Source organism: Prionailurus bengalensis, chromosome B3 (genome assembly GCF_016509475.1).
Source record: "Prionailurus bengalensis isolate Pbe53 chromosome B3, Fcat_Pben_1.1_paternal_pri, whole genome shotgun sequence".
Classification (NCBI taxonomy): Eukaryota; Metazoa; Chordata; class Mammalia; order Carnivora; family Felidae; genus Prionailurus; species Prionailurus bengalensis.
In genome coordinates, this window is record NC_057355.1 from 55,632,110 (window position 1) to 55,655,284 (window position 23,175).

Consider the following 23,175-nt stretch of genomic DNA (forward strand, 5'->3'; position numbering starts at 1 on the left):
TGAACTATTAAAAATGACCACCTCTGAAATATCCGTAAGTTGTCCCCTGACCTCTTGCCATTGTACACATTCTTTTCAAAGCACCTCCAACCTAACTGTGTATTTCTGTCTCCTTTCAGGAATCTCTTTACCCCAGTTTGTTTTGATACTGTGAGATCATGGCTCTATCTGTGAGAGCAGGGCTCTGTGTACAAAGAAAAGAGAGGGATTCTAGAGATAGAACAGAGAGGAAAGCTAACTCTAAATGTCCTAAAACAAGCCCTCAACCATTTTGCCTCCTCTGGCTCTCTGCAGGTCACCTGTTCCCCACACACTCTAGCCTTCTCTTCTTCTTGCCTGTACTTCTATTCAGCATGAATAATGTTTACTTTTGTTTTCTAACTTCTTAAAGGATGCAACATGGCAAGAGTAGTTTCTGTCATGCAATGTACAGTGTGCAGGTTGAAGCAGAATATCGCATCTAATAGACGTCTTTGTTGTTAGGCCTGCCTGTAATGTCATAATGGGCAAAGTGGAGGTAGCAATTATTTTCGAAGAAGCAGAAATATTACTTGAGTATTTTTCACTTGCTGTCCTTCTTCACTCATGGCTTGCACACTCATAAAAAGAAGTAACAGTAAATAAAAGCTTCTTCTCTGCCCCCCTTTAAATCACCTTTCATCTTAGTTTCAGGCTAAACTAGTACATAAAAAATGAGGATAGGAGGTCTTCAGGGGAGCTGTATAGTTATCACAAAACCCTCTTCTTTCAACTATGGGTTTCTTTTTCTTTCCCTAACTTTTATTGCTGTCCCCAAATTAGCCCTTCCCTCTTTGTGGTCTACAATGACTTTTGAGAAGTGAATTCTTCCTCTCTCACACCCTTAATTTTAGGGCTTATTTTCTGGGGTACAGTTGTCATTTGAGTACACATGGTGTTTTCAAACTAGATTTACAATTTAATTTTTCTGTAAAAGCCTCTCTTCATCAGAAGACAGAAATCATTATTTATTTGAGCAGGCCCAGAAAGACACAGAGATGTTTTAGCTTCATCCAAAAAATCACCCCATTGGAAGCAAAAGGGAGAGTTTGGGAGGCCGTAGGGATTCTTCGTCAACAAGTTAAATATATACTCCAAAGTTGAACTGATTATCATCAGGTCAGAAGTATGTTCATATTTCAGATTATGTTTAGAGATATGAAGTTAAGAATCAAAAATCCACCACAGCCGTCCCCTCCAGGGACTGGCTGGTTTTTATCTTAATCATAAATTCCTCGATATAAGGTTCCGGATTCTTCTGGCATCATCAAAGTTTAAGAATTGCAATACTAACTCTTTGGGGAAGTGTTAGCATTCCCTATATCATTTTGATAGACTTCTCACCATGTTGTTTGCTCATACAATAATAGAACTTTATACTTAATTTTTTTATAATTTAAGTACTTTATAAATATATTGCTAATTTACTTGTATTTACCACTGTGAACCTATGATGATTTCTAGTACTGAATTGGTGTATCCTTTATGTTAGGGCTACTAGATTGTCAAATGATTATATAACCAGAATTTGTTGATGTGTAAAAAAAAAATTCCTTGTGAACATATAGCCTATTCTATGTCTGTGTGATGTAGTTTAGGCCAACTAAACTATATATAATTATAAACTATATATAACAAACTGTTGAAGTTCCACACTTCCTAAATTACCTGAGTAACACATATCAAAAGTTAGATTTTACATGAGACAGACCTATTATTCATCTGAAAGTAAGGAATTTTTCTGAGCTCTCTGAATCTCAAGTCTAAATTCCTCATGAGAATTATAAACTCTATAGATTGCTTCACACTCTATAAACACAATCAGAGACCATTTCAGTTGTTCTAAAGAAGAAACAACCATCCTAGAACTAACACATATCAAAGTTGGACCATACTTTCTGAATGTTTATTTAGTCCCTTAAATCAATAGGATTAGTCCTTTTAATTCTGGCACAATGAAACAGTTGTATAAAGATTAATGATTTCCAGCAAATCCAAGTTTCTTCCTGTTAAAGAAAGTAAATTGAACAGTATCTGGTGACTTTAGACTTTGTAGATCCCTACTATAAATAATCAGATGAAACCCCTATTTTCCTCAAATTAGGTAAGTTAGGCAAAAACCTGTGGTAGAGGAGTTTTCCCTCCTTGCTTAAATTAATCATTTCACATGACCTTAAAAATTTAACCTATAAAAAGCAGAGAAATTGCATGAAAGAATGAGCTCCCTCTAAAAGTTCATGTTCATTGGTTTTGCAGATATTAATGAATGTGTGTTGAACAGTCTGCTTTGTGACAATGGACAGTGTAGAAACACTCCTGGAAGTTTTGTCTGTACCTGCCCCAAGGGATTTATCTACAAACCTGACCTAAAAACCTGTGAAGGTAAACTATGTTTTTATTCTTATATTAGGTACTTTATTGTCTTTTGGTATGCCACTGGAAAACCATGAAAATCAGTTAGTCATATTTATTCATTCATTCATTCATTCATTCATTCATTCAAGCAAGCAAGCAAGAAGGGTAGAGTGGCAGAAGGAGAGAGAGAATCCCAAGAAGGTTCCATGCTGAGCCCAACATGGGGCTCAATCCCACAATCCTGGGATTATGGCCTGAGGTAAAATCAAGAGTTGGATGCTCAACCAACTAAGCCACCCAGGTGCCCCAGAGTCACCTTTATTTTAGACAATTATATCATTGTAATTGAGATTCTGTGGTCCCAAATGACACTTGCATATACTTTGTAAGCTACTATGGTACTTACCTGCAGTTGGCATTTTATTTGCCATCATTTAAGACATGAAGACAATATTACATAGCTAGTAATTCAGAGATCACACTTAAAATTTGCTCCAGATTTCCTGAATAAAAACATTCAGCCATGTGCCAGATTCTGTGCTATAGAGATATGCTCAATTACTATTCTTTTTTTTAAATTTCTTTAATGTTTATTTATTATTGAGAGACAGAGAGACACAGAGCGTGAGCAGGGGAGGGGTAGAGAGAGGGGGAGACACAGAATCCGAAGCAGGCTCCAGGCTCTGAGCTGTCAGCACAGAGCCTGATGCGCAGCTCGAACCCACAAACTATGAGATCATGACCTGAGCCGAAGTCGGTTGCCTAACCAACTGAGCCACCCAGGCGCCCCTCAATTATTATTCTTGATTTTCCATCTAGTCTAGAAAAAAAGTCTATCTAGGCCAGCTTTACTATCTAATAAAGAATATGTGGTAGAAATTGAGGCCACAGTTTAAATATTCCTTCATGCCCAAGACTAGTTTTTAGCAGTAATGTAGACCTCTTTTTGTTTTAGACATTGATGAATGTGAATCAAGTCCTTGCATTAATGGTGTCTGCAAGAACAGCCCGGGCTCTTTTATTTGTGAATGTTCTTCTGAAAGTACTTTGGATCCAACAAAAACCATCTGCATAGGTATTTATTCTGCTGTATCAGTACTGTATTTAGTGTCTACTTTTGATGCAAAAGACCTTATTGCATGAGTTTAAGTATGGATAAACAAAAGTTTAAATTATCATTATCCCTTGTTTCATGATGCCCTTCTTGCTGTAATTCCAATGCACATATTTGAATGTTTGATAAAGATTTTATTAAGTATCTAATAAAATCTTCTCCAACCTCCTTGCAGAAACTATCAAGGGCACTTGCTGGCAGACTGTCATTGATGGGCGGTGTGAGATCAACATCAATGGAGCCACTTTAAAGTCCCAGTGCTGTTCTTCCCTCGGTGCTGCCTGGGGGAGCCCGTGTACCCTATGCCAACTCGGTAAGAGAGAGACAGGCACTGTGGCTACGGGGCCCGTCCCACTGGTGTCTTCGCTTAGAAAGAGGAAACCCAGTACTTTTTTCATTTAGGTTCACCTGGGAATTTTAGATTTAATTCCACTGACCTCAATGAAACATAGTGCTGAATAGGAAACTAAGAGAAGTGTCAAGGACAGTAATTTCATGTGATTTGGTTATTATTGTCTATCACACACTGTAATGTGGTTTCCTGATGTTGCCTTCCTAGATCAGCAATTTCTATGGGCTCTCTTAGAACCTCATACTTAGGGCTTTTTGCAGGCATAGATTATCTTCCAAAAATAGACCGACATAAAGGAACCACTATTCATGACCTAACTTCTAAATCTGTTGCAAAGCTGAGGTTTGAGAGCCTTGCTGATGATTTTATTGATTTGGTGTCTGGGTATATAAATGTGTGAATTTATATGTGTGAATGCTGCAGGGCAGGAGATCTTCAAATTTTAGACTTGGTCTTCCATATTCATGTTACTATAATCATATACTGTGACTCCTATTTTAGAGTTGTTAGCAAGAGAGAAATCTAGCCAATTTCCTTCTTAGTGATCACCTTAGCATGATCTTTAGGGGAACTTTGGGTCTTCAGAATCAGAGGAACTGAGTTTAATTCAAAGAGACATTTCATTCTCCGTCTTCATCTATACAGTCTTAGAAACACCTTGTTATCTTAGACTTATTCATAGCAACGAAATCTAATTCACATCCAGGTACTCCTTCATGTTTCTTACACTATGTCATACAAAGTCTGAATATTGTTATCTCAAATTTGTTTTTTGGTTTTTATTTATTTGTTTGTTTTTTACAGATCCTATATGTGGTAAAGGCTATTCAAGAATTAAAGGAACACAGTGTGAAGGTATTTATGATTATTTATAAACCATAAATTTCTGTGTGCAAGAAGAATGCTTATGTTAACTTGGACTGGATAAAGTTGTCATGAAACTTTACAGTAAGAAATATGCAGCAGAGAGAAAAATTAATGAGAATTGCAGAACATAACAGATGTTAATTTCACAAGCATATATATGCTGTTGCCAGTGTTGGATCACTATGGCCACAGGGCAGGGTGACTGAAAATGTTTTAGGCTGACCTAAAAGAGTGACTTTTAGAGTGACTGCACTTTCAAAACACTATCAGGAAGACAAAAGTGGAAGTTTTCAATGAGACTATAAAATTTGCATTTTTTCTTGGTTTGTCCTGGGTTTTGTTTGTTTGTTTGTTTGTTTGTTTGTTTCACGGTCATGAATGATATAGAAGGACATACTCTGTTGCCTCCTTTTTGAAAGTTTATGTGGATCCTCTCCAGTCTGCTGTGATTCTTTCTCACGGAGTCCCAGATAGATGCAGGTCAGGGTGACTAACACAACCTGACATGACACAGCAGCTGAAAAATTTTAAAAACAGCAATTAGTCCCATATGTGGAATGAAATGAAGTTTTTTCCTTGCTCACATAAAGAGGAACACTACAACCCCCACCCAAGGTCTTGCTTTCCAAATGATGACTGAATCCTTTGGCCTTTCTCTGGTCCAGACCCACGGTTAATAACTTATCTGACCTCAGCAGCACATTTTGATGTACAAGTGGCCAGAACAAAAAACCCAAAAAGGTAAATTTCCCCTCCCCACTTACATGTCTCACAAGGAAAGATTTCAAATAGATTTTTCAACATCACTCACTTGGAAAGTTATTTCTTCTAAATAGAGACGCAGTGTGTGTGTGTGTGTGTGTGTGTGTGTGTGTGTGTGTGTGTGTGTTTCTTAACTAATGTTCCCCCTTTTTGGCATTGGCAAGTATATTTCTTTGAATTAACTTGATGGTGAATATTTTTCCAAGTTAAGTGCAGAGAACATACTGAGTTCCATTAAGCACTGGGAGGGACTGGTACATTTGAGAGAGACTGGGTGAATGACGAATGAATGAACATGAGCATCTTTTGACTCTCCCTAACTCAAGCTGGGACAGAACAGTCTGAGACCATTGCTGAGTTAGAACTATGGGCCTTCTGGGGACATCTCAGCAGATGACACTTAAAAAGACACTTTTGACTGACCCCACATATTTCTCAGTGGGATTTTACTCAATGCTCACCTTCACGCAATCTCTTCTTTGTTCATTTGAAAGACCAGGTTTCTGTCTCTACTTATTTCCAGACATTTGATCTCATAAAGCTAATTATGTGACTCCTGGGAGTCTTACCTGAGATGTCTATAGTACCGAGAGCTGTCACCAAGAACTCACACCAACTCCCAGCCTCTGTAACTCAAAAATTACTGGGTTTCCCAGTGGCTCAGTTGGTTGGGCATCTGACTCTTGGTTTTGACTCAGGCCATGATCTGACAGTTCGTGAGTTCCTGAGTTCGAGCCCCACATCAGGCTCTGTGCTGACAGTGTGGAGCCTGCTTGGGATTCTCTCTCCCTCCCTCTTTCTGACCCTCCCCTATTCACACTGTCTGTGTCTCTCTCAAAATAAATAAATAAAACTTAAAAAAAATTACTCGCTAGGACCAATGGAGAAACTCTTATAACTTTGGTAATAGGTGGACTCAGCATGGTTGCTATTCAAAGATCCCAGAAATTCTACATCAACTATTTGGAGGCAAACTAATTTTGTGAATTTGTTTGGTTCAAAATGGGCTTTTCTGTTGTGAGAATAATTATGACCCCTTGTATGAAATAAAACAGAATGATGTTGTATAGATATTTTAACTTCATGATTTTTTTTCTTCATAGATATAAATGAGTGTGAAGTATTCCCAGGAGTATGCAAAAATGGCTTATGTGTTAACTCTAAGGGATCATTTAAATGTCAGTGTCCCAGTGGGATGACTTTGGATGCCACAGGGAGGATCTGCCTAGGTAAATCCTGAGCTCATTACTTTTCTAATGACCATCTCCTAAAGATTATTAAAGAGTCAGTTAACAAGACAAAGTTGAATATTTGGTTTCAAGTACAGATACACACACGCCCAATTCAACATTTCCACTAGGATTTATGGTGGTTTCCTTGACAAATAGGCTTCCTCACTCAAGCTCTTTGTTTATCCTTTATACAAAGAGTAGAGAACATGTTAGTGAAGAGAAACTTTAGTTCTATATTGGTGTAACTATTCCTTAAATATTACCATTGTGGTTATTATTCCAAAGCTCTTAAATCTGCCCCCATATGCCATGGACTATAGGATACAAGGTGAACAGAGGCAAGAGCATTTTTGCTTGATTGAAAACTATAGCCCATGGCCGCTAGGCATGTCCTGCCATTGGCAAGATGGACAGGTCCTTGCAGGAAATTCTTATGGGTATGAGTGAAGAGTGCCACAGTTCTGAATAGTGAAGGAGCCCAGGGGTACTGTCACTTCTAATCATGGTGGTATTCTCCATGCCAACTGCTCAAGTCCAAGTGGCAATGATATGGAAGATGGGACCCTGAGTTCTTAGAAAGCTGCCCTATGGACTTTTAATGACAGCATGTTTGAGATTCCACAATCATGTGTGGCATCTGGCAGAGTTATTCTGATGCTACTTCTGTGGCTTCTGACTGCCAGGAATATGTCTCTTGGGTCACTCGTTTCTGAGTCCATGACTCTGAAAATGATGCTCAGACACATTGTGTATCTGAAACCATATTCCTCTGAGATCATCCTTAACCACTATAGGTGGTTAAAAGAGTGATATGAGGGTAAGGGATTCAGATTGTTTATGAATTAGAACTAACTAACCTTTAAATATAGAACTGTATGGTTTATAGCATAAGCAATATGGGAGGGAAAAGATGGAATCCCAAGGCTTGAGTCTTGTTGCAACCATGGATGTCAATTACTCTCCTCTGGAGTCAGCTTTTGTTTAGGAGGAATGAGCATTTAATGAAAACCTTCTTCTAGGTTCTTCAGTCAAAAGATGCTTCAGTGTTTAACGTAGAAATCATTTTAAAAGATAGGAGCTACCCATCTGATTAGACACAACGTGAATGTAGAGTTGCCCCAAAGACTTCAGAAGCTTTCTGACATTAAAGGAAGTTCAAGCACTTAGGTGAATGGTTAAAGACCACATTGTGAAGGAGAAAGAGAGGGAAGATAATGCCTTAGGTTTTAATTACACTTTACAGTTTCCAGACACACAATCTCATCTGAGCCTCACAGTACCCCCCCCCCCAAGGACGGGTGCAACATCATTTTACAGATATGGAAAGTCAGGGACAGGGTTCATAATTTGTCTAAGACAAGCAGCTTCTTAGTTGCAAGACCAAGCTCCAGGTCTTCTGACATCCACCATGTCACTTCTTCTACTCTCCCTTGCGATTCCGTGAATTTGGGGTTGGGGCTAGAGGTACCCACATGTGCCCCAAAGAATGTACACATAAGACCATGTGAAGGTGAAAGAAATACTTGAGAAGAGGAATGGATGGCTTTTCTTTGTATTTTTCCTCTTTAATCCCAAGTAAGGCAGTCTTCATTTTGGAATTTAACATTGCACCTCTCCAAAAATGAGGTATGCTGGAGCTGGCTTAGGTGTTCTCCAGTGATAAAGAGTGCAGCTTCCTTGTAGCCAGAGAGCAGACGTCAAGGCATTATGGAGCGCGTGCATTGGTAGTAAGCATGTCTGTACAGGGAGCAGACATCTCCCAAAAGAGCATTGTGGGATTTCCCAGAATACCGTTCCTCATGTAGAATTATCAGAAGGTGCCTAAACTTGAAAGGAGTGTTTCCAGAAATAGGAGGTCCAAATAAATATGAGCTACCAAATAAAAGGGAGTCTTTATTAGGTGGGAATACCCATCAGAAAGCCTGAGCTCCTTTTGGAAAAAAAAAAAATCATTCCGGCCAATAAGCACATCACAGATTATGGTGTTTATTGTACTTTGCCTGACACAACTGGTTGGCAGCTGGGGCCAGTGAAAACAGAGTAGCTCTCGTCAGCCTCCCTGTGTTCCATCTGGCAGATATCCGCGTGGAAACCTGCTTCCTGAGGTACGAGGACGAGGAGTGCACTCTGCCCATTGCCGGCCGCCACCGCATGGACGCCTGCTGCTGCTCGGTCGGGGCGGCCTGGGGTACCGAGGAATGCGAGGAGTGTCCTGTGAGGAACACACCTGAGTACGAGGAGCTCTGTCCCAGGGGGCCTGGATTCGCCACCAAAGAAATTACAAATGGAAAACCTTTCTTCAAAGGTACAATGGTTTCAGTGCTTGATTGCTCCTCTTTTTAGATGGACGGTTCTGCTACCAGGAGAACTACAGTGAACATCACCCATGTGGCCATCCCTCGATGATCTGAGCGTACATCGTTCACCTGCTGGGTTAACAGACAGCAGATGGTCACTCTGCGACAGCTTCTCCTTCCCCACCTCCAGGACTGCCCGAGGTCACTTGCCTCTCCCATTAGCTATTTATTAAGTGTTAACGTAGATTATAGTACTATCCTAAACCAAATAGAAACAAAAAGGCAATCTTCTTGGGGAATTTTAATTCCATCTGCTAATGCTATATGATTTGCCCTTTTATCTCCTGATTTCATCTGGGTCACTTCAGTTCACCTGAGTATAGATATTGGGGGTGAGTGGCATGAGAAGCCAATGGCAGGTCCTCTTGGTCCAAAATACAGTGAAAGTCATTCCTGTGCCAAACACATTCCAGTGCCTTATGATATCTCAAACACTATTTCGGTTTATTATACTATAACCTAAAATTCATGTAAAAAAAAACACGAGAAATTACAGATTTAATCTAATTCCAAAATTGATTTAACTTTTTACGCACAATGATGCATAACTTGTTTACTTTAGCACATGGAAAAAATCATGACTGGTTTCTCAGAATTCCAGTTTTTCAGAGAGTCTCAGCTTATATTCCTGCTATAGATTTTTATCTTGGTTTCCCAGTGTGTCTGGGCCTAGTTATTACACTTCATGACTAAATCAACTTATAAAACTGGGAAATGAGTATATGAATATTGCTTAATTATTCTTATATAAAAAGTGTAAACTTTTTTTGTACCGAGTGTTCAGTCCAAGAAACCACGGGGATTAAAATTCTGTCTATAGAGACAGTTTCTAGATGGCCTCTTAAATGTCTCCTAAGTAAATTCAAAAGAATTTGAATAATTTCCTTCCAAAGACTGTGGCAATCCATTGCCACAGAAGGACTTATTCTGGAGATTTAATTTGTCTTTCATGACATTTTGTAGAAATGAACTTGTATTCTTTGAACTTTAGGTCTTGCTTTAGAAAGACTCCTGAAAGGAGGGGCATCTGGGTGGCTCAGTTTGTTAGGCATCCGACTTCGTCTCAGGTTATGATCTCACCATTTGTGAGCTTGAGCCCTGCATCAGGCTCTGTGCTGACAGCTCAGAGCCTGGAGCCTGCTTCAGATTCTGCGTCTCCCGCTTTCTCTGCCCCTCCCCGACTTGCACTCTGTCTCTCTCTGTCTCTGTCTCTGTCTCTCTCTCAAAAATAAATAAGCATTAAAAAAAAAAAAAAACTCCTGAAAGGAGATCACAGGGTACCTATGCAGTCCCCTAGTGTACAAGAAACTCTTTTAATTATATTAATAACACCTTAATATTAATTGAGAAAATATTTTTAAATTTTATACATATTTCAGAACATATTTTAAATAGTATACAATATTTACAAATAGTTTAAATTATAAATGGCATCTTTTTTGCCATTCTTATATTTTAGGTGTATCCAAAGAAGCATCAAAAAGAATAGATGAATATCTCATTCCACTATACTCTCAATTGGTTGCTGTGAAGCAATATATGCCAGTCATCTTCTATGTGCTTTTAAGTATGGATGCTAGTGGTTTAGAATATTTAGTCATTCATTCAGCAAATACTTAAGTGTTTGGTATGTATCAGGCAGTGTGCTGGGCTCTAAAAGTCCAAATAAACACCCCTTCTACTTCCCTAATATTGCTTTCTAAAATGTAGAAGTTTAAAAGACTAGAAGCATTTACAAAATCATAGTTCTCATGGATCATCACACATTCTTTAAATTGCATATTGCCAAGGGGCACCTGTGTGGTTCAGCCTGTTGAGCATCCGACTATGGCTCAGGTCATGATCTCACGGTTCACGAGTTCAAGCCCCACGTTGGGCTCTGTGCTGTCAGTGCAGAGCCTGCTTTAGATCCTCTGTTCCCTCCCCACCCCCAATATCCCCACCCCGCACTCTCTGCCCCTCCCCTGCTCGTGCTCACTGGCACTCTCTCTCTCTCTCTCTCTCCAAAAAATAAATAAACATTAAAAATACAATACAATACAATACAATACAATACAATACAATACAATAAAATGCATATTGCCGAGACTTTAAATCAGGACCCTCCTGGGTTTTAAATAAGGGCATTGAGGGGCGCCTGGGTGGCTCAGTCGGTTAATCATCCGACTTTGGCTCAGGTCACCATCTTGAAGTTCATGGGTTTGAACCCCACGTGGGGCTCTGTGCTGACAGCTCAGAGCCTGGAGCCTGCTTCAGACCCTGTTTCCCTCTCTTTCTGCCTCTCCCCTGCTTGTGCTTTCCCTCTCTCTCTCTCTGTCTCTCTCTCTTTCTCAAAAATAAATAAACATTAAAAAATAGGGGCATGGAAAACTTCTTATAGGATGCTCAGGAACTTTCTGCACATTTTATTTTTCTTGAAGATATCAACGAGTGCAAGATGATTCCCAGCCTCTGCACCCATGGCAAGTGCAGAAACACCATTGGCAGCTTTAAGTGCAGGTGTGACAGTGGCTTTGCTCTTGACTCTGAAGAAAGGAACTGCACAGGTCAGTGACTGGCTCCCCTTCCTGGAATACCCTTTAGAACTCTTCACCTTTAACATATTGCCACAAGAATGAAAGCTGTCCTGATACTCATGTGCTGCCACTTACTGCCTTCATTCAGACATCGACGAATGCCGAATATCCCCTGACCTCTGTGGCCGAGGCCAGTGTGTGAACACCCCAGGGGACTTTGAATGCAAGTGTGACGAGGGCTATGAAAGTGGATTCATGATGATGAAGAACTGCATGGGTAAGTGTGTGACCATCTGATCCGCACAGGAAGAGAGGGATTCCCTGAAGCTTTGAAAACTCAGAGCCTCCCTCCCAGGATTCCCCAGCTCCCCCAGTGGACTGGTTTCCTGACCAGTGAGTCCAGAATCAGTCTGGGGCAGAGGGAGACTGACATGCAGAAAGCACGAGGGAATTCATGCTGTGGGTTGGCAGGTGGCCTAGGATACCAGTTATGGGTCTAAGAAGTGAGTTTAACACCTGGAAGAGACACCCCAGGGAAGAGAGAACAATTCAAACATTAGCTGTGTTGGAGGTCACATTATGGGGCTTCTGTCCAACATCTAGAAAAAGAGATTGATTACGCTGGCTGTATTAGATCGGGTTCCCTAGAGAGAGGCCTGAGATGGGCATTTTTGTGAGGTAGTACTCTCAGAAAGAAGCTGTAAGGAAGTAAGGGAAGCAAATTAGGGCAGGGAAAGAGGTCTCTTAGCCCTAACCTGATCCTACAGGGGCCTCTGGAATATGAATGGCACCAAAGAGTTGTCCCACTGTTAGGCAAGGAGGCCACATTGTACAGTCCCGTGCCAGCCACTGGGAAGCCCCCAACACGGGGGTGGGGTATAATTCTCGCCTCTCAGACATTTCTGGGTGAGAGGGACAGTGGTTCTCCAAGAAGGGAGTCTGTGAGCCACGGGCAGCCAAGACTCTAACCAACTGGGTGCACTGAGGAGGGCACTGGCCTGGGGTCCTGGACTAGGACACCACCACCATCGTCAACATGGGCCATCGCCATTTTGCAGATATCGATGAGTGTCAGAGAGATCCTCTCCTGTGCCGAGGAGGTGTTTGCCTAAACACAGAGGGGAGCTTCCGCTGCGAATGTCCTCCTGGTCATCAGCTGTCCCCCAACATCTCAGCATGTATAGGTAAGGAAGAAGACTTTCAGACCACTTATTTGTCATCAGCTGTTCAACCCACGCTTCTGCCACAGTCAGAAGCTTCTGTCTGGATGTTAACTATTTTTATTTTCTAAACAGACATCAATGAGTGTGAACTGAGTGCGAACCTCTGCCCCAATGGCCGTTGTGTGAACCTCATAGGGAAGTATCAGTGTGCCTGCAACCCTGGCTATAATCCAACTCCTGACAGGCTGTTCTGTGTCGGTAAGTTCTCTCTTTCATTTTATATTTTATTTAGTCTCTTCCTAAAACACCCAAACAACGTTCTCTGAGTTTCGTTTTCATCACTAGTCGCTTTTACTTTATCTTCCTTATTTTCCTGCAAGTAAAAATTCTTTTCATGGTGGCTCACGATCTTTGGATCTCACCTCCCTTGTCTGTTTTAAAGCACCATTTAAATGAAGGATGTTGGATGTTTTAGTTCTAACAAGTATAATTTGAGCCATGCTGCTTTGAACGGTAGCACATGCTTTGTTTATGCATGTGCGTACCCAGGCAAATCAGCAAGTGATTACTAACCACCTGCCATAAACAAAGCCTGGGTTCTGTGACAAAGACAAAAAACATAGGGTACGGTGTCTGCCCTTAGGTGGTTGAGATCAGTTAAGACATTTCAAAGAATAATTACTGGAAAGAAGATTGTGTTCTGTTCACGTCTTACGTTGAGTTGGAGGCCAGGTCTGGCACTTCTTAAAGACGGGGTTTTGTGGGACAAGCGTTTTGCTTTGTGGACGGCCCTCTGTGGGTTTAGTGGGAAGAGTGGCATAGAAAGCCCTCTGGGTTTATTGTGCCCAAAGTCAAAGTGAAACTTTTTAAAAGCTGCCAGTTTTTGCCTGGTTTGGGGTGTACATCATGTGGAACTGCCAAGTCTCACATGGTTTCCACCCAAAGCCATAAATCAGCCCAAATTTTTCTGAAACATGGCCCAGGACAACTGAGAATTCCAACTCAGGTTCTTGAAAAGGATTGGAACCTCAGCCGATCTAACTGAATGTCAAGTTTATAATTGAATATGTGACCCAGAGAATTTCATCCACGTGCCCATTATCATATCTGGGATTGTTCTTTTATCCCTAGCATTTATCCTACATTGCATGTGGCACACAATGTACTGTGTAACTGATTGTTCGTTTAACTCCCGGCTGCAACGTAAGCATGATGAAGGTAGGGATAGGATGTGTCTCATTCACTATTAGATTCTTATCTCTAGCACATGGTAGGTTTGTCCTTTATATGTGTTGAAGGAATTGAATGACCCAATGACTTCCAGTTGCCCTAGGATGTTTTTGTCTTGTTTTGTTTTTCTTTGGAAACTTTAAACCCATGCCATGATCTCAAACACAGAGAAAGGTGATATTGTTTTTATTTTTCTTAGACATCGATGAATGCAGCATAATGAATGGTAATTGTGAGACTTTCTGCACAAACTCGGAAGGCAGCTATGAATGTAGCTGTCAGCCAGGATTCGCACTAATGCCCGACCAGAGGTCATGCACTGGTGAGTAGGTCTTAGCTTCCTATGAAATCTCTCAATAACAGGTCCATACCTAGAGTGGTTCAGGGCCCATACTTTGGAGTCAGACAGTCCTGAGTTGAAAAAATTTTTTGTCACATATTTTAGCTGCATGTCCTTAATAAAGATCCTTTGCATCAAATTCCTCATCTAAAAGATAGGGTTCAGATTGCTTGTGTGGGGGAGTGTATAGAGTGCTTAGCACAGTTCCTGGCATGTGGAGTATAAAATATAGTTTTCCTTACTGATCAGAATTTTGAAGAATCTGATCTTTTGGTTTATTCAGTGCTACTCAGGGCCCAGATTCTCTGGACCAGCAGCATCAGCATCACTCGAGAATGTGTTAGAAATGCAAAATCTTGGGCCTTACCCAGATTTACAGAACAGAAACTTCTGGGAATAGATCCCAATAATCTGTTTTCACAAGTTCTCCAAGTGCTAACACTTGAGAACTGTTGCTCTAATTTTCACTTCCTGTTGTATCATCCCGGCCTGGAAAAGCCATGTCGTCAGCTAGAGATGAGAAGGGAGGTAGGTAAGACAGGTTTTCACTTTGGTTTCTGTTAAGAAGAGGCCTTGGGTTTAGGAATCAAAATTATTTTATCTTATCTAGAAAAATCTCCTTGAAAAGCTAAAATATAAATTTGACCATAATAGTTAAATGTTGAAAATAAATATTTTTACTAAAAATGCATCGAAGTAGATAAGCTTATTTTAAGCAAACTTCACCTTTAAAATAGCAGTAAACCAGATGATAGATCTTAGGCATTTACATTTGACAATGAGAAAAATAAAATTCATAATCATTGTTGAGTGATAAATTCATATCAGGAATAAAATTACTAATTAAATGACGGATTTCTAAGAGGGTGCGGATCTTGATCCTGAATAGTGTATTGTAAATCTTGAAAATGGTTTTCTGCTTTTTCACCCAGGATAAATTGATGGGACATTTGGATTTGAGAACTAACTCTCTTATGCAAATAGGCTGAGTTTATTGGACTTTCTCACCCTTTAATAACAGAACTAATATTAACAACACACTATTGTTGGCTTTATTCTCTGCAGACATTGATGAGTGTGAAGATAACCCCAATATCTGTGATGGTGGTCAGTGTACAAACATACCCGGGGAGTACAGGTGCTTGTGTTATGATGGATTCATGGCATCTGAAGACATGAAGACTTGTGTAGGTGAGAAAAGAAGACAGAATTTTCCATTTTGTCTGGGTATTCACAAGCCCTGTTAAATGACATTAGCACTAGTTTGGGTAGTTGATAAATGGATCCTATGGGGAAAGTAAGGATATTTAGGAGCATATTAGTAATATTTCAAAGCCAGCAGTCCAAAGAGCAACTTTCTTGTGACTGTGACATAATGTTCTTGTCAGATATGTTATGTGGACTGAGTTAACCATTGGTCAACTCCACACATACACTTATTTTGTGTCTGTGCGTTATTTCTGTCTCCTTAACCCTTCTTCTGTTGTGACTAGAGTCTAGGCCTTTAAAATATTTTTACTAAAGGCAAGCAAAATTTATTTCTGACAAGAATGCGACAAACTCTACAATTGATTGTATTGATGTATTCTATTGCTATGTCTTCAAATTTGTTACAGTTTTCTTCTGTAATATATAATCTCATTCAGTATTTTTTAAGCTCAGACATTGTAGTTTTCATCTCCAAAAATTTGATTTGGGTCATTTTTCACATCTTCTCTATGTCCAGTCATTCCTCTAGCTTTTTGAGCATATGAAGTAGAATTAGAATAACTGCTTCAGTGTCCTTGTCTACCAATTCCATCATCTGTGTCAGTTCTGGGTCATTTCAGTAAATTGACTTTCTTCTTCATTATGGGTCATATTTTCCTGCTTCATTGAATGCTTGGTAATTTTTGATTGAATGCCAGACACTATAAATTTTGACTTACTAGACGCTAGATATTTTTGTATCCCTAGAAATATTCTTGGGCTTTGTTCTGCAACCCAGTTAAGTTATTTGGAAACAGATGGGTCTTTTCAAAGTTTTGATGTTATGCTTTGAAGCAGCAGTTGGTAAGGCTTATTTTGCCCCATTATTGAAGGAAGACCCTTCTAAATTATGAGATTTTTCAATCTGACTGGTAGGAACAGGCACAATTACAGGCCTTCTGTGAGCCCTGATGATTGGTCCCTCTAATTCTTGTGAGTGATACTTCCCCTAGCTTCGAGTGGTTTCTTTACCTGAATGCACTGATCACTACTCATCTGAATATATGACAGGGACCCTTTGCAGATTCCCAGAGCTCTCTCTCTCCCTTCTTTCTTTTACTCTTCCTTGTGAACTCTGACTACCTTGACCTTCCAGGATGTCCAGCAGTATCCCCTCAACTCTGGGACACTACTTGGCTCCAACGGTCATCCCCTTCCCTATGCCATGGACTTAAAACTGTCCATACACTGTAATCTAGGGCATTTATGGAGCTCACCTAGCTTATCTTTCTCTCAGGCATCACTGTCTTTGTTGCCTCTGTTGTTTTTTTGCTGGTGTTTCCCATGGGAAAGCAAATTCCACCTCTATTACTCCATCTTGGCCAGAAGTGAGAGTCTAGAATTAAAATTCTAAATTATCTCACATTTGTATCTTCAGAAAACCCTTACTGAATATTTATGAAGCCCTATAAATTAAAGTGAATATCATAGGGGTGACTGGGTGGCTCAGTCGTTTTGGCTCAGGCCATGATCTCGTTTGTGGTTTTGTGGGTTCAAGTCCCGCATCAGGCTCTGTGCTGGCAGTGCAGAGCCTGATTGGGATTCTCTCTCTCTGCTCCTCACCCACTTGCACTGTCTCTGTCTCTGTCAAATAAATAAACTTAAAAAAACTGAGTAAAGTGAATGTCATAAAAAACAGAAACTTTTTAATTTGGGCAAGGAGTGAAGTTTGTCACGACCTGAACTAAGACTAATAGTGCATCTATACTTACTTTTAAAATATGGAATCTAACATGTTGGCAGTCTCAGGCTGAATTAAAATTTTTATCTTGCAACAGAATATGTCATTTTAAAAAGTTTTCTAGACTGTCACATAAACAGGCTCTATACACAGCCTAGAGTCAGTCTGTTTATTTGATTACATGACCTCCTGCTTGTAGCCCAGATAAAGAGCCAGTCTGCTGGGGTGGCCTGTGGTATGAACTGAGTGTGGCAGGTGTGAATTGAGCTCTGTAAATATGGTCCCTTTTTTTGTCTTCTGTCAGGGAGAAACGTTTTCAATGATATCAAACAGTTATATGTGTTAATAATATCTGTATTTTACAGATGTCAATGAATGTGACCTAAATCCAAATATCTGCCTAAGTGGAACCTGTGAAAACACGAAAGGTTCATTCATCTGCCACTGTGATATGGGATATTCAGGCAAAAAAGGAAAAACCGGCTGTACAGGTATGTTTTTTCAATTTGAACAAGAAAATATTTGATGGTTAAGAGACTACTGCCATAATTATTGAGTAACACAAGTTCTAAAACCACTAACATTTTAATTGCATTATAAAGCATTTTGTATAACATTTTTCATTAGCTTACCCTCCCCTTCTTTGAAACTTGTTATACTTTAGATCAGATCTACACTGAAGTTTTTTCCTTTACCTGTGGAAAAAGGCATATTGAATGAATTACCACTATAACACTATAAATACCAAATTTTATGAGGTTAAAAATCACATGTTTATATTTTATAGTTAACATGCTAATTACTAAACATTCCTATCCCTTTATTAAAGCAAGCCACCCTTGTCAACATTTCATTTAAGGTTTTATAACTGAAATTATTTTTTAAAGACACATCCTACAATTCATATATTTCATCAATTCGCATCAGTCTTCCACTTCACTTAATTAGTGTGCTTTTGATGTGCTAAGTTGCTTTACCCCAAATATTTCCTTGGACTTAGCAAATCTTAAGACGTGATAATTAAACCGTTTGTAATTTTTGTTTGCCTAATACCAATAGCTCATAAGAAAACCTTTTCAGAACATTTGTAGATTATTTTATTAAACATCAAGTAAAAGAAGTCACTCTGTGTAGATGATATTGTTTTTAAGTGTTTAGTTGGTGTTTTCAAATTAGAGGACATGATGGTAAGTATGTGGAATAATATAATAATGTTTTACTATGGTTACTTATGGTAATATAACAGATTATGGGATATAACATAATTTAAAACATAATGGAGATCATGGTGAGCTTGAATTAGGTAATGGCATAATTTCTTTACAAATAACAGACTTTGATTCCAAAAGCCAGTTTGGCAAGCCCCTGTGACTTGAAACGAACATTAAAATATTTGTACATTGGCAATGTGGTAAATGTCCTTTTCTTAATTATATCAACATTTTCTTAAGAAAGTTTGCAAAGATATTTATTAACATTCCAAACTGTCCAATAATGCTAAGTTTCAAATTTATAGATATACAAGATAATGCCAATAATATTACTATTGGTTCAAAAATGACAGGTTCTAGCCAAATTATAAAAAGAAGCATGAAGCTAGAATGCCTTCATGCTCACTATATTACTCTTCATACGAAGCATGACTATGGGTCCATTCTAATAAATGGCACAGTGTTTAAAATCTCAACGACTGGTCTCTGGGGTACAGATGATGCTTAGCTCAGTGTGTCTGTGGTTCATGCTTTATTGTTAGCTTTCAGGATAAATATAGGACTTGAGATAAGGAGTGGTGGTCTGGCACTAATGAGGGGAAGGAAGGTAAGATAGTTCCATATTGCATTTTACCTAATAGAGGCCAATACCATTGTTGGTTCAGTTGAACTCCCTGAAATTCAGCCCAAAGAACTGAGAGGCTAGGAGAAAGTTAATCTAATGGGACAGTGTGGATTCCCTGTAAGAAAAGGATCTGTAGAATTTCATGCTCCAAATTCCAGCTAAGATATGCATGTACAGAGGCTGATTATTTCAGGCCTGTCACCGTGATGAAAGCTAAAATTTTCATGCACTGTTAATATCAATTCAGGTAAATGAGATATAATGTATATAATGCCCTTGGCACAGTGCTTGGCATACAGTAGCTGCTGAATAAATAGTGGCTATTGTTGTCATTGTAAAATGAGACGTACAGACACAGTGTCTAGAAGCCATTTTTTTTTAAATTTTTTTTTTCAACGTTTATTTATTTTTGGGACAGAGAGAGACAGAGCATGAACGGGGGAGGGGCAGAGAGAGAGGGAGACACAGAATCAGAAACAGGCTCCAGGCTCTGAGCCATCAGCCCAGAGCCTGACGTGGGCCTCGAACTCACGGACCGCGAGATCGTGACCTGGCTGAAGTCGGACGCTTAACCGACTGCGCCACCCAGGCGCCCCTAGAAGCCATTTTAATTAAAGACATAACATGTCTTTAATAACAGTACAACAAAGTTCTGTACTACTATTTACTGATACATGCTTGAGACCAGTTTAGAGAAAGGAAATCTTACTCTGTATATTAAAAGTCTTGTTTTTCATAATTGAGTCTGCACTGTTGTAATGAGAGCCACGTACCCCGTGTTAGATGAGAGGACACCAGTGACACCAGTTTGACATTAAGAACAGCAGTCTTGGGGCACCTGGGTGGCTCAGTCGGTTGGGCGTCCGACTTTGGCTCAGGTCATGATCTCACGGTCTGTGAGTTCGAGCCCCGCGTCAGGCTCTGTGCTGATATCTCAGAGCCCGGAGCTGGCTTCGGATTCTGTGTCTCTCTGTCTCTCTGCCCCTCCCCTGCTCATGCTCTGTCTCTGTCTCCAAAATAAATAAAACATTAAAAAAAAAATTAAAAAAAAAAAAAAAAAGAACAGCAGACTTGTAGTAAAATGACATGACCAGAAACCTAGATTTGAAGTTCAAGAAATACTCCATTCTTTTCTAAGGGCCAGCATCACCCTACTTTTAAATTGTAGCCCGAAAGGACTTCTCAATTTCTTAAAACCCAGCCAGCACCGTAGAGAGAAGACGAGTTTCACAGCCACTTCCGTATCATTGCCTCATGGCACATGATAGCCTCATGTAAAGTAGGACGACTCTGGATTTTACTGGCTAGATCTTCCGCTGGTGTGTGGGCCTGAACAGCTCAAGGTGCTCTGTAGTTACACAAGCGTTCCTCTTGCATCAGCACCCTTGCAGCGAGGTACAGAAAGAGAGGGTGCATCGGGAAGGGAAGAAAAGAAGTCCTCTGTAAATACCATTATTCAACCAATGGTATCACATTTGATTGGAAATGACTTGCACAAACCGGAATTGGCAGCAAGTTTGCTGTACTTAAACACTAGTCTTAAAAAAACTGAGCCAAAATGTATTTTTAATCCCATGTAACTAGGGCTCTATTAGCCTGCTTTTAGTTTAAAATTAGTGTCACTCCCAACTTAGAATACCATCAGGTTACCTTGGTGACAGTCATGTTAAAGACAAGTGTTTATAATGTCCCAGGCAACTAATGTAAATAGAGATATGTATCTTGCCTAACGGGATAAGCAAGACACAGCACAACTAACAGTGAAGAACAAACCTGGGACAAGGTTTTTGATAATATGTGTAAATGTATTTTTGTACATATATAATATGTATACATACATACAATGTGTATGCTAATAAGTGTATGTATATGTATATGTATGTGTGTATATATATACATGTGTGTATATATATACGTATATATGTACGTATATATACGTATATGTATGTGTGTGTATATATATATACACGTATATATATACATGTATATATATGTGTGTATATATATATATACACACATACATATACATATACATACACTTATTAGCATACACATTGTATGTATGTATACATATATATATACATATATATGTATATATATATGTATATATATATATAAATGAGTACCCTGTAAAGGAATTGTAAAAATATGTATGCTATTTCATAGGGAAGAACTTTGTTTCATGAGAACTGAAAAAAAAAAACGTCTTCTGGGTTCCATTACAGCTTTGTCTAAATATTTCAGCTCCCTTGTCATTACTGATTGTTTCCATTTTAACAAATAAACATGTTTTTTCTCCCAATCACTTTAGCAGTGTTCAGAATCCACCCACTGACTTACATTCCTAGCCCACACAGATGTTAAGGGTTTCTTTTTTCTCCTTAAGCTTTGTTCAAATCATGGGTATCACTGAGGGGAATGTTCTATTTAATGGAGGGAGAATGTACATTTGCTTAAAATCTAGAACATGCTCTTCTGTCCCTAGCTTAAGGGGGCTGGATTATAGTGTTTGTGGCCCACATGCCAGGCTTCTTCTGTTCATTCCATATAATTGTAATTAGACAATAAATTGGAAGAAGAGCTAAGTTGCTGCTAAGTGCCAGCCCTAGTGGGTCCCTGCTTTCAAAAATGAACTGAGAACCTACCTCCCATCCTGTGTTCACTCAGTCAGTGAACAAGCATACCATTAAGATCAGAAGAATTGTTTTCAGTTAAAATAGCAGCATATCTGGGTAATTCCATTTCTCAAACACTCTGCTTCTTTTCACATGAGAAATGTTACTCATGGGTCTTAGTCCATGACAGAGAATCATATTCTTCAAAACCATCAGGACTCGGTGAGAATTTGTGCTCATTTCCTCCCAGCTCTTCTTATCACTGCTAATTGTCCTCTACTGGCTGTCAGCCTGTGAAAACTCTGTGGGTGTTCAGTTAAATAGTCTTGGCTTAAATTTGGATCCAAATAGAGAAATCCAAGTAGCCTTCATGTTTGGCCTCTCCATTTATTCCAATGTCCTCTTCCCCAGTGCCCAGCCAAGGAGATCTCAGGGTGTGCCAGCTCCACTGTGAGTGATGGCCAGAAGGCAAGAGGGCAGGTGTGTGTGTGGGTGATACAGTGTCTCCTTGTAAGACTGTCAGAGGAGGCCAGAGTAGAGGAGAGCAGAAAGCCCTTACTCTAATGTCAGTGGAACACACCCAGAACCTGTGCATGGGGTCTGCTTAGACCACACCCTTGCCTATCAAGACAGCCATGCAAGTAGAACCTTTGAGTCTTTGTGAGGGAACTTTGGTGGGGTTAAGGACATTGCAGTGTCAGCCCTAAATTTGCATTTCCTTGCTTTTCTTGGCTTGTGCTTATTCTTAATCTTAAAAAAGGAATTTTCTGTCTGGAGCAAACTTGTGGGGGAAAGAGAACATTTGTACAGAAAGAGACGTTCTTGGCAAGCATGTGCTATGTTTCCTTACCATTATTGAAGAGTAGATGTTTGAATACAGCATTTTGTTTGTTTGTTTTCCTTATGGGTCAGTTTCTTCTTCTGTTTGCTTTTATAATGAGGTATAGTCTTAGGCACAAGTCTGCCATGGGAATAATTAATAAATAATAGCTGGCAATAGTACATGTGCACATACATACACATGCAAAGACATTTTACTCAAGGATGCCTTTACACTTTATGACCAACTTTTTCTTTTTTTTTAAGTTTATTTATTTAATTTGAGAGAGAGCGCAAGAGCATGCATGTGTGAGTGGGGGAGGGGGAAGGTGAGTGTAGAGAGAGGGAGAGAGAGAGAGAGAGAGAGAGAGAGAGAGAGAGAGAGAGAATCCCAAGTAGGCTCCTTGCTGTCAGCACAGAGCCCGGCCCAGGGCTTGAACTCACAAACCGTGAGATCATAACCTGAGCCAAAGTCAAGAGTCAGATGCTTAACTGACTGAACCAGAGCCCCTGACCAACTCTTTCTAATTCACTTGTTACTTGCTAAGAGTAAGTCGTTGAGATAATGACTTAAACAAATATTCACAAAATGAAGAATTGAATATTGGCTCCTGAGTTATCATTTCTCCTAGTATCCTAAAGCCTATAATACATGGCTTCTTACAAATAG

The 23,175-nt window shown here is 39.6% G+C and overlaps 1 protein-coding gene across 1 annotated transcript in view; it reads left to right on the forward strand.

Annotated features, from left to right (window-relative positions):
* The window catches only part of FBN1 (fibrillin 1), a 235,761-nt gene that overhangs the window by 147,866 nt on the left and 64,720 nt on the right, over window positions 1-23,175 (forward strand). The window contains exons 20-32 of the mRNA XM_043555476.1: window positions 2,275-2,400; window positions 3,329-3,448; window positions 3,663-3,800; window positions 4,644-4,694; window positions 6,572-6,697; window positions 8,778-9,005; window positions 11,478-11,603; window positions 11,722-11,850; window positions 12,632-12,757; window positions 12,869-12,994; window positions 14,166-14,288; window positions 15,372-15,497; window positions 17,601-17,726. Of these exons, the coding sequence (XP_043411411.1) occupies window positions 2,275-2,400; window positions 3,329-3,448; window positions 3,663-3,800; window positions 4,644-4,694; window positions 6,572-6,697; window positions 8,778-9,005; window positions 11,478-11,603; window positions 11,722-11,850; window positions 12,632-12,757; window positions 12,869-12,994; window positions 14,166-14,288; window positions 15,372-15,497; window positions 17,601-17,726 (1,671 nt within the window). The remainder of the gene's footprint in view (window positions 1-2,274; window positions 2,401-3,328; window positions 3,449-3,662; window positions 3,801-4,643; window positions 4,695-6,571; window positions 6,698-8,777; window positions 9,006-11,477; window positions 11,604-11,721; window positions 11,851-12,631; window positions 12,758-12,868; window positions 12,995-14,165; window positions 14,289-15,371; window positions 15,498-17,600; window positions 17,727-23,175) is intronic.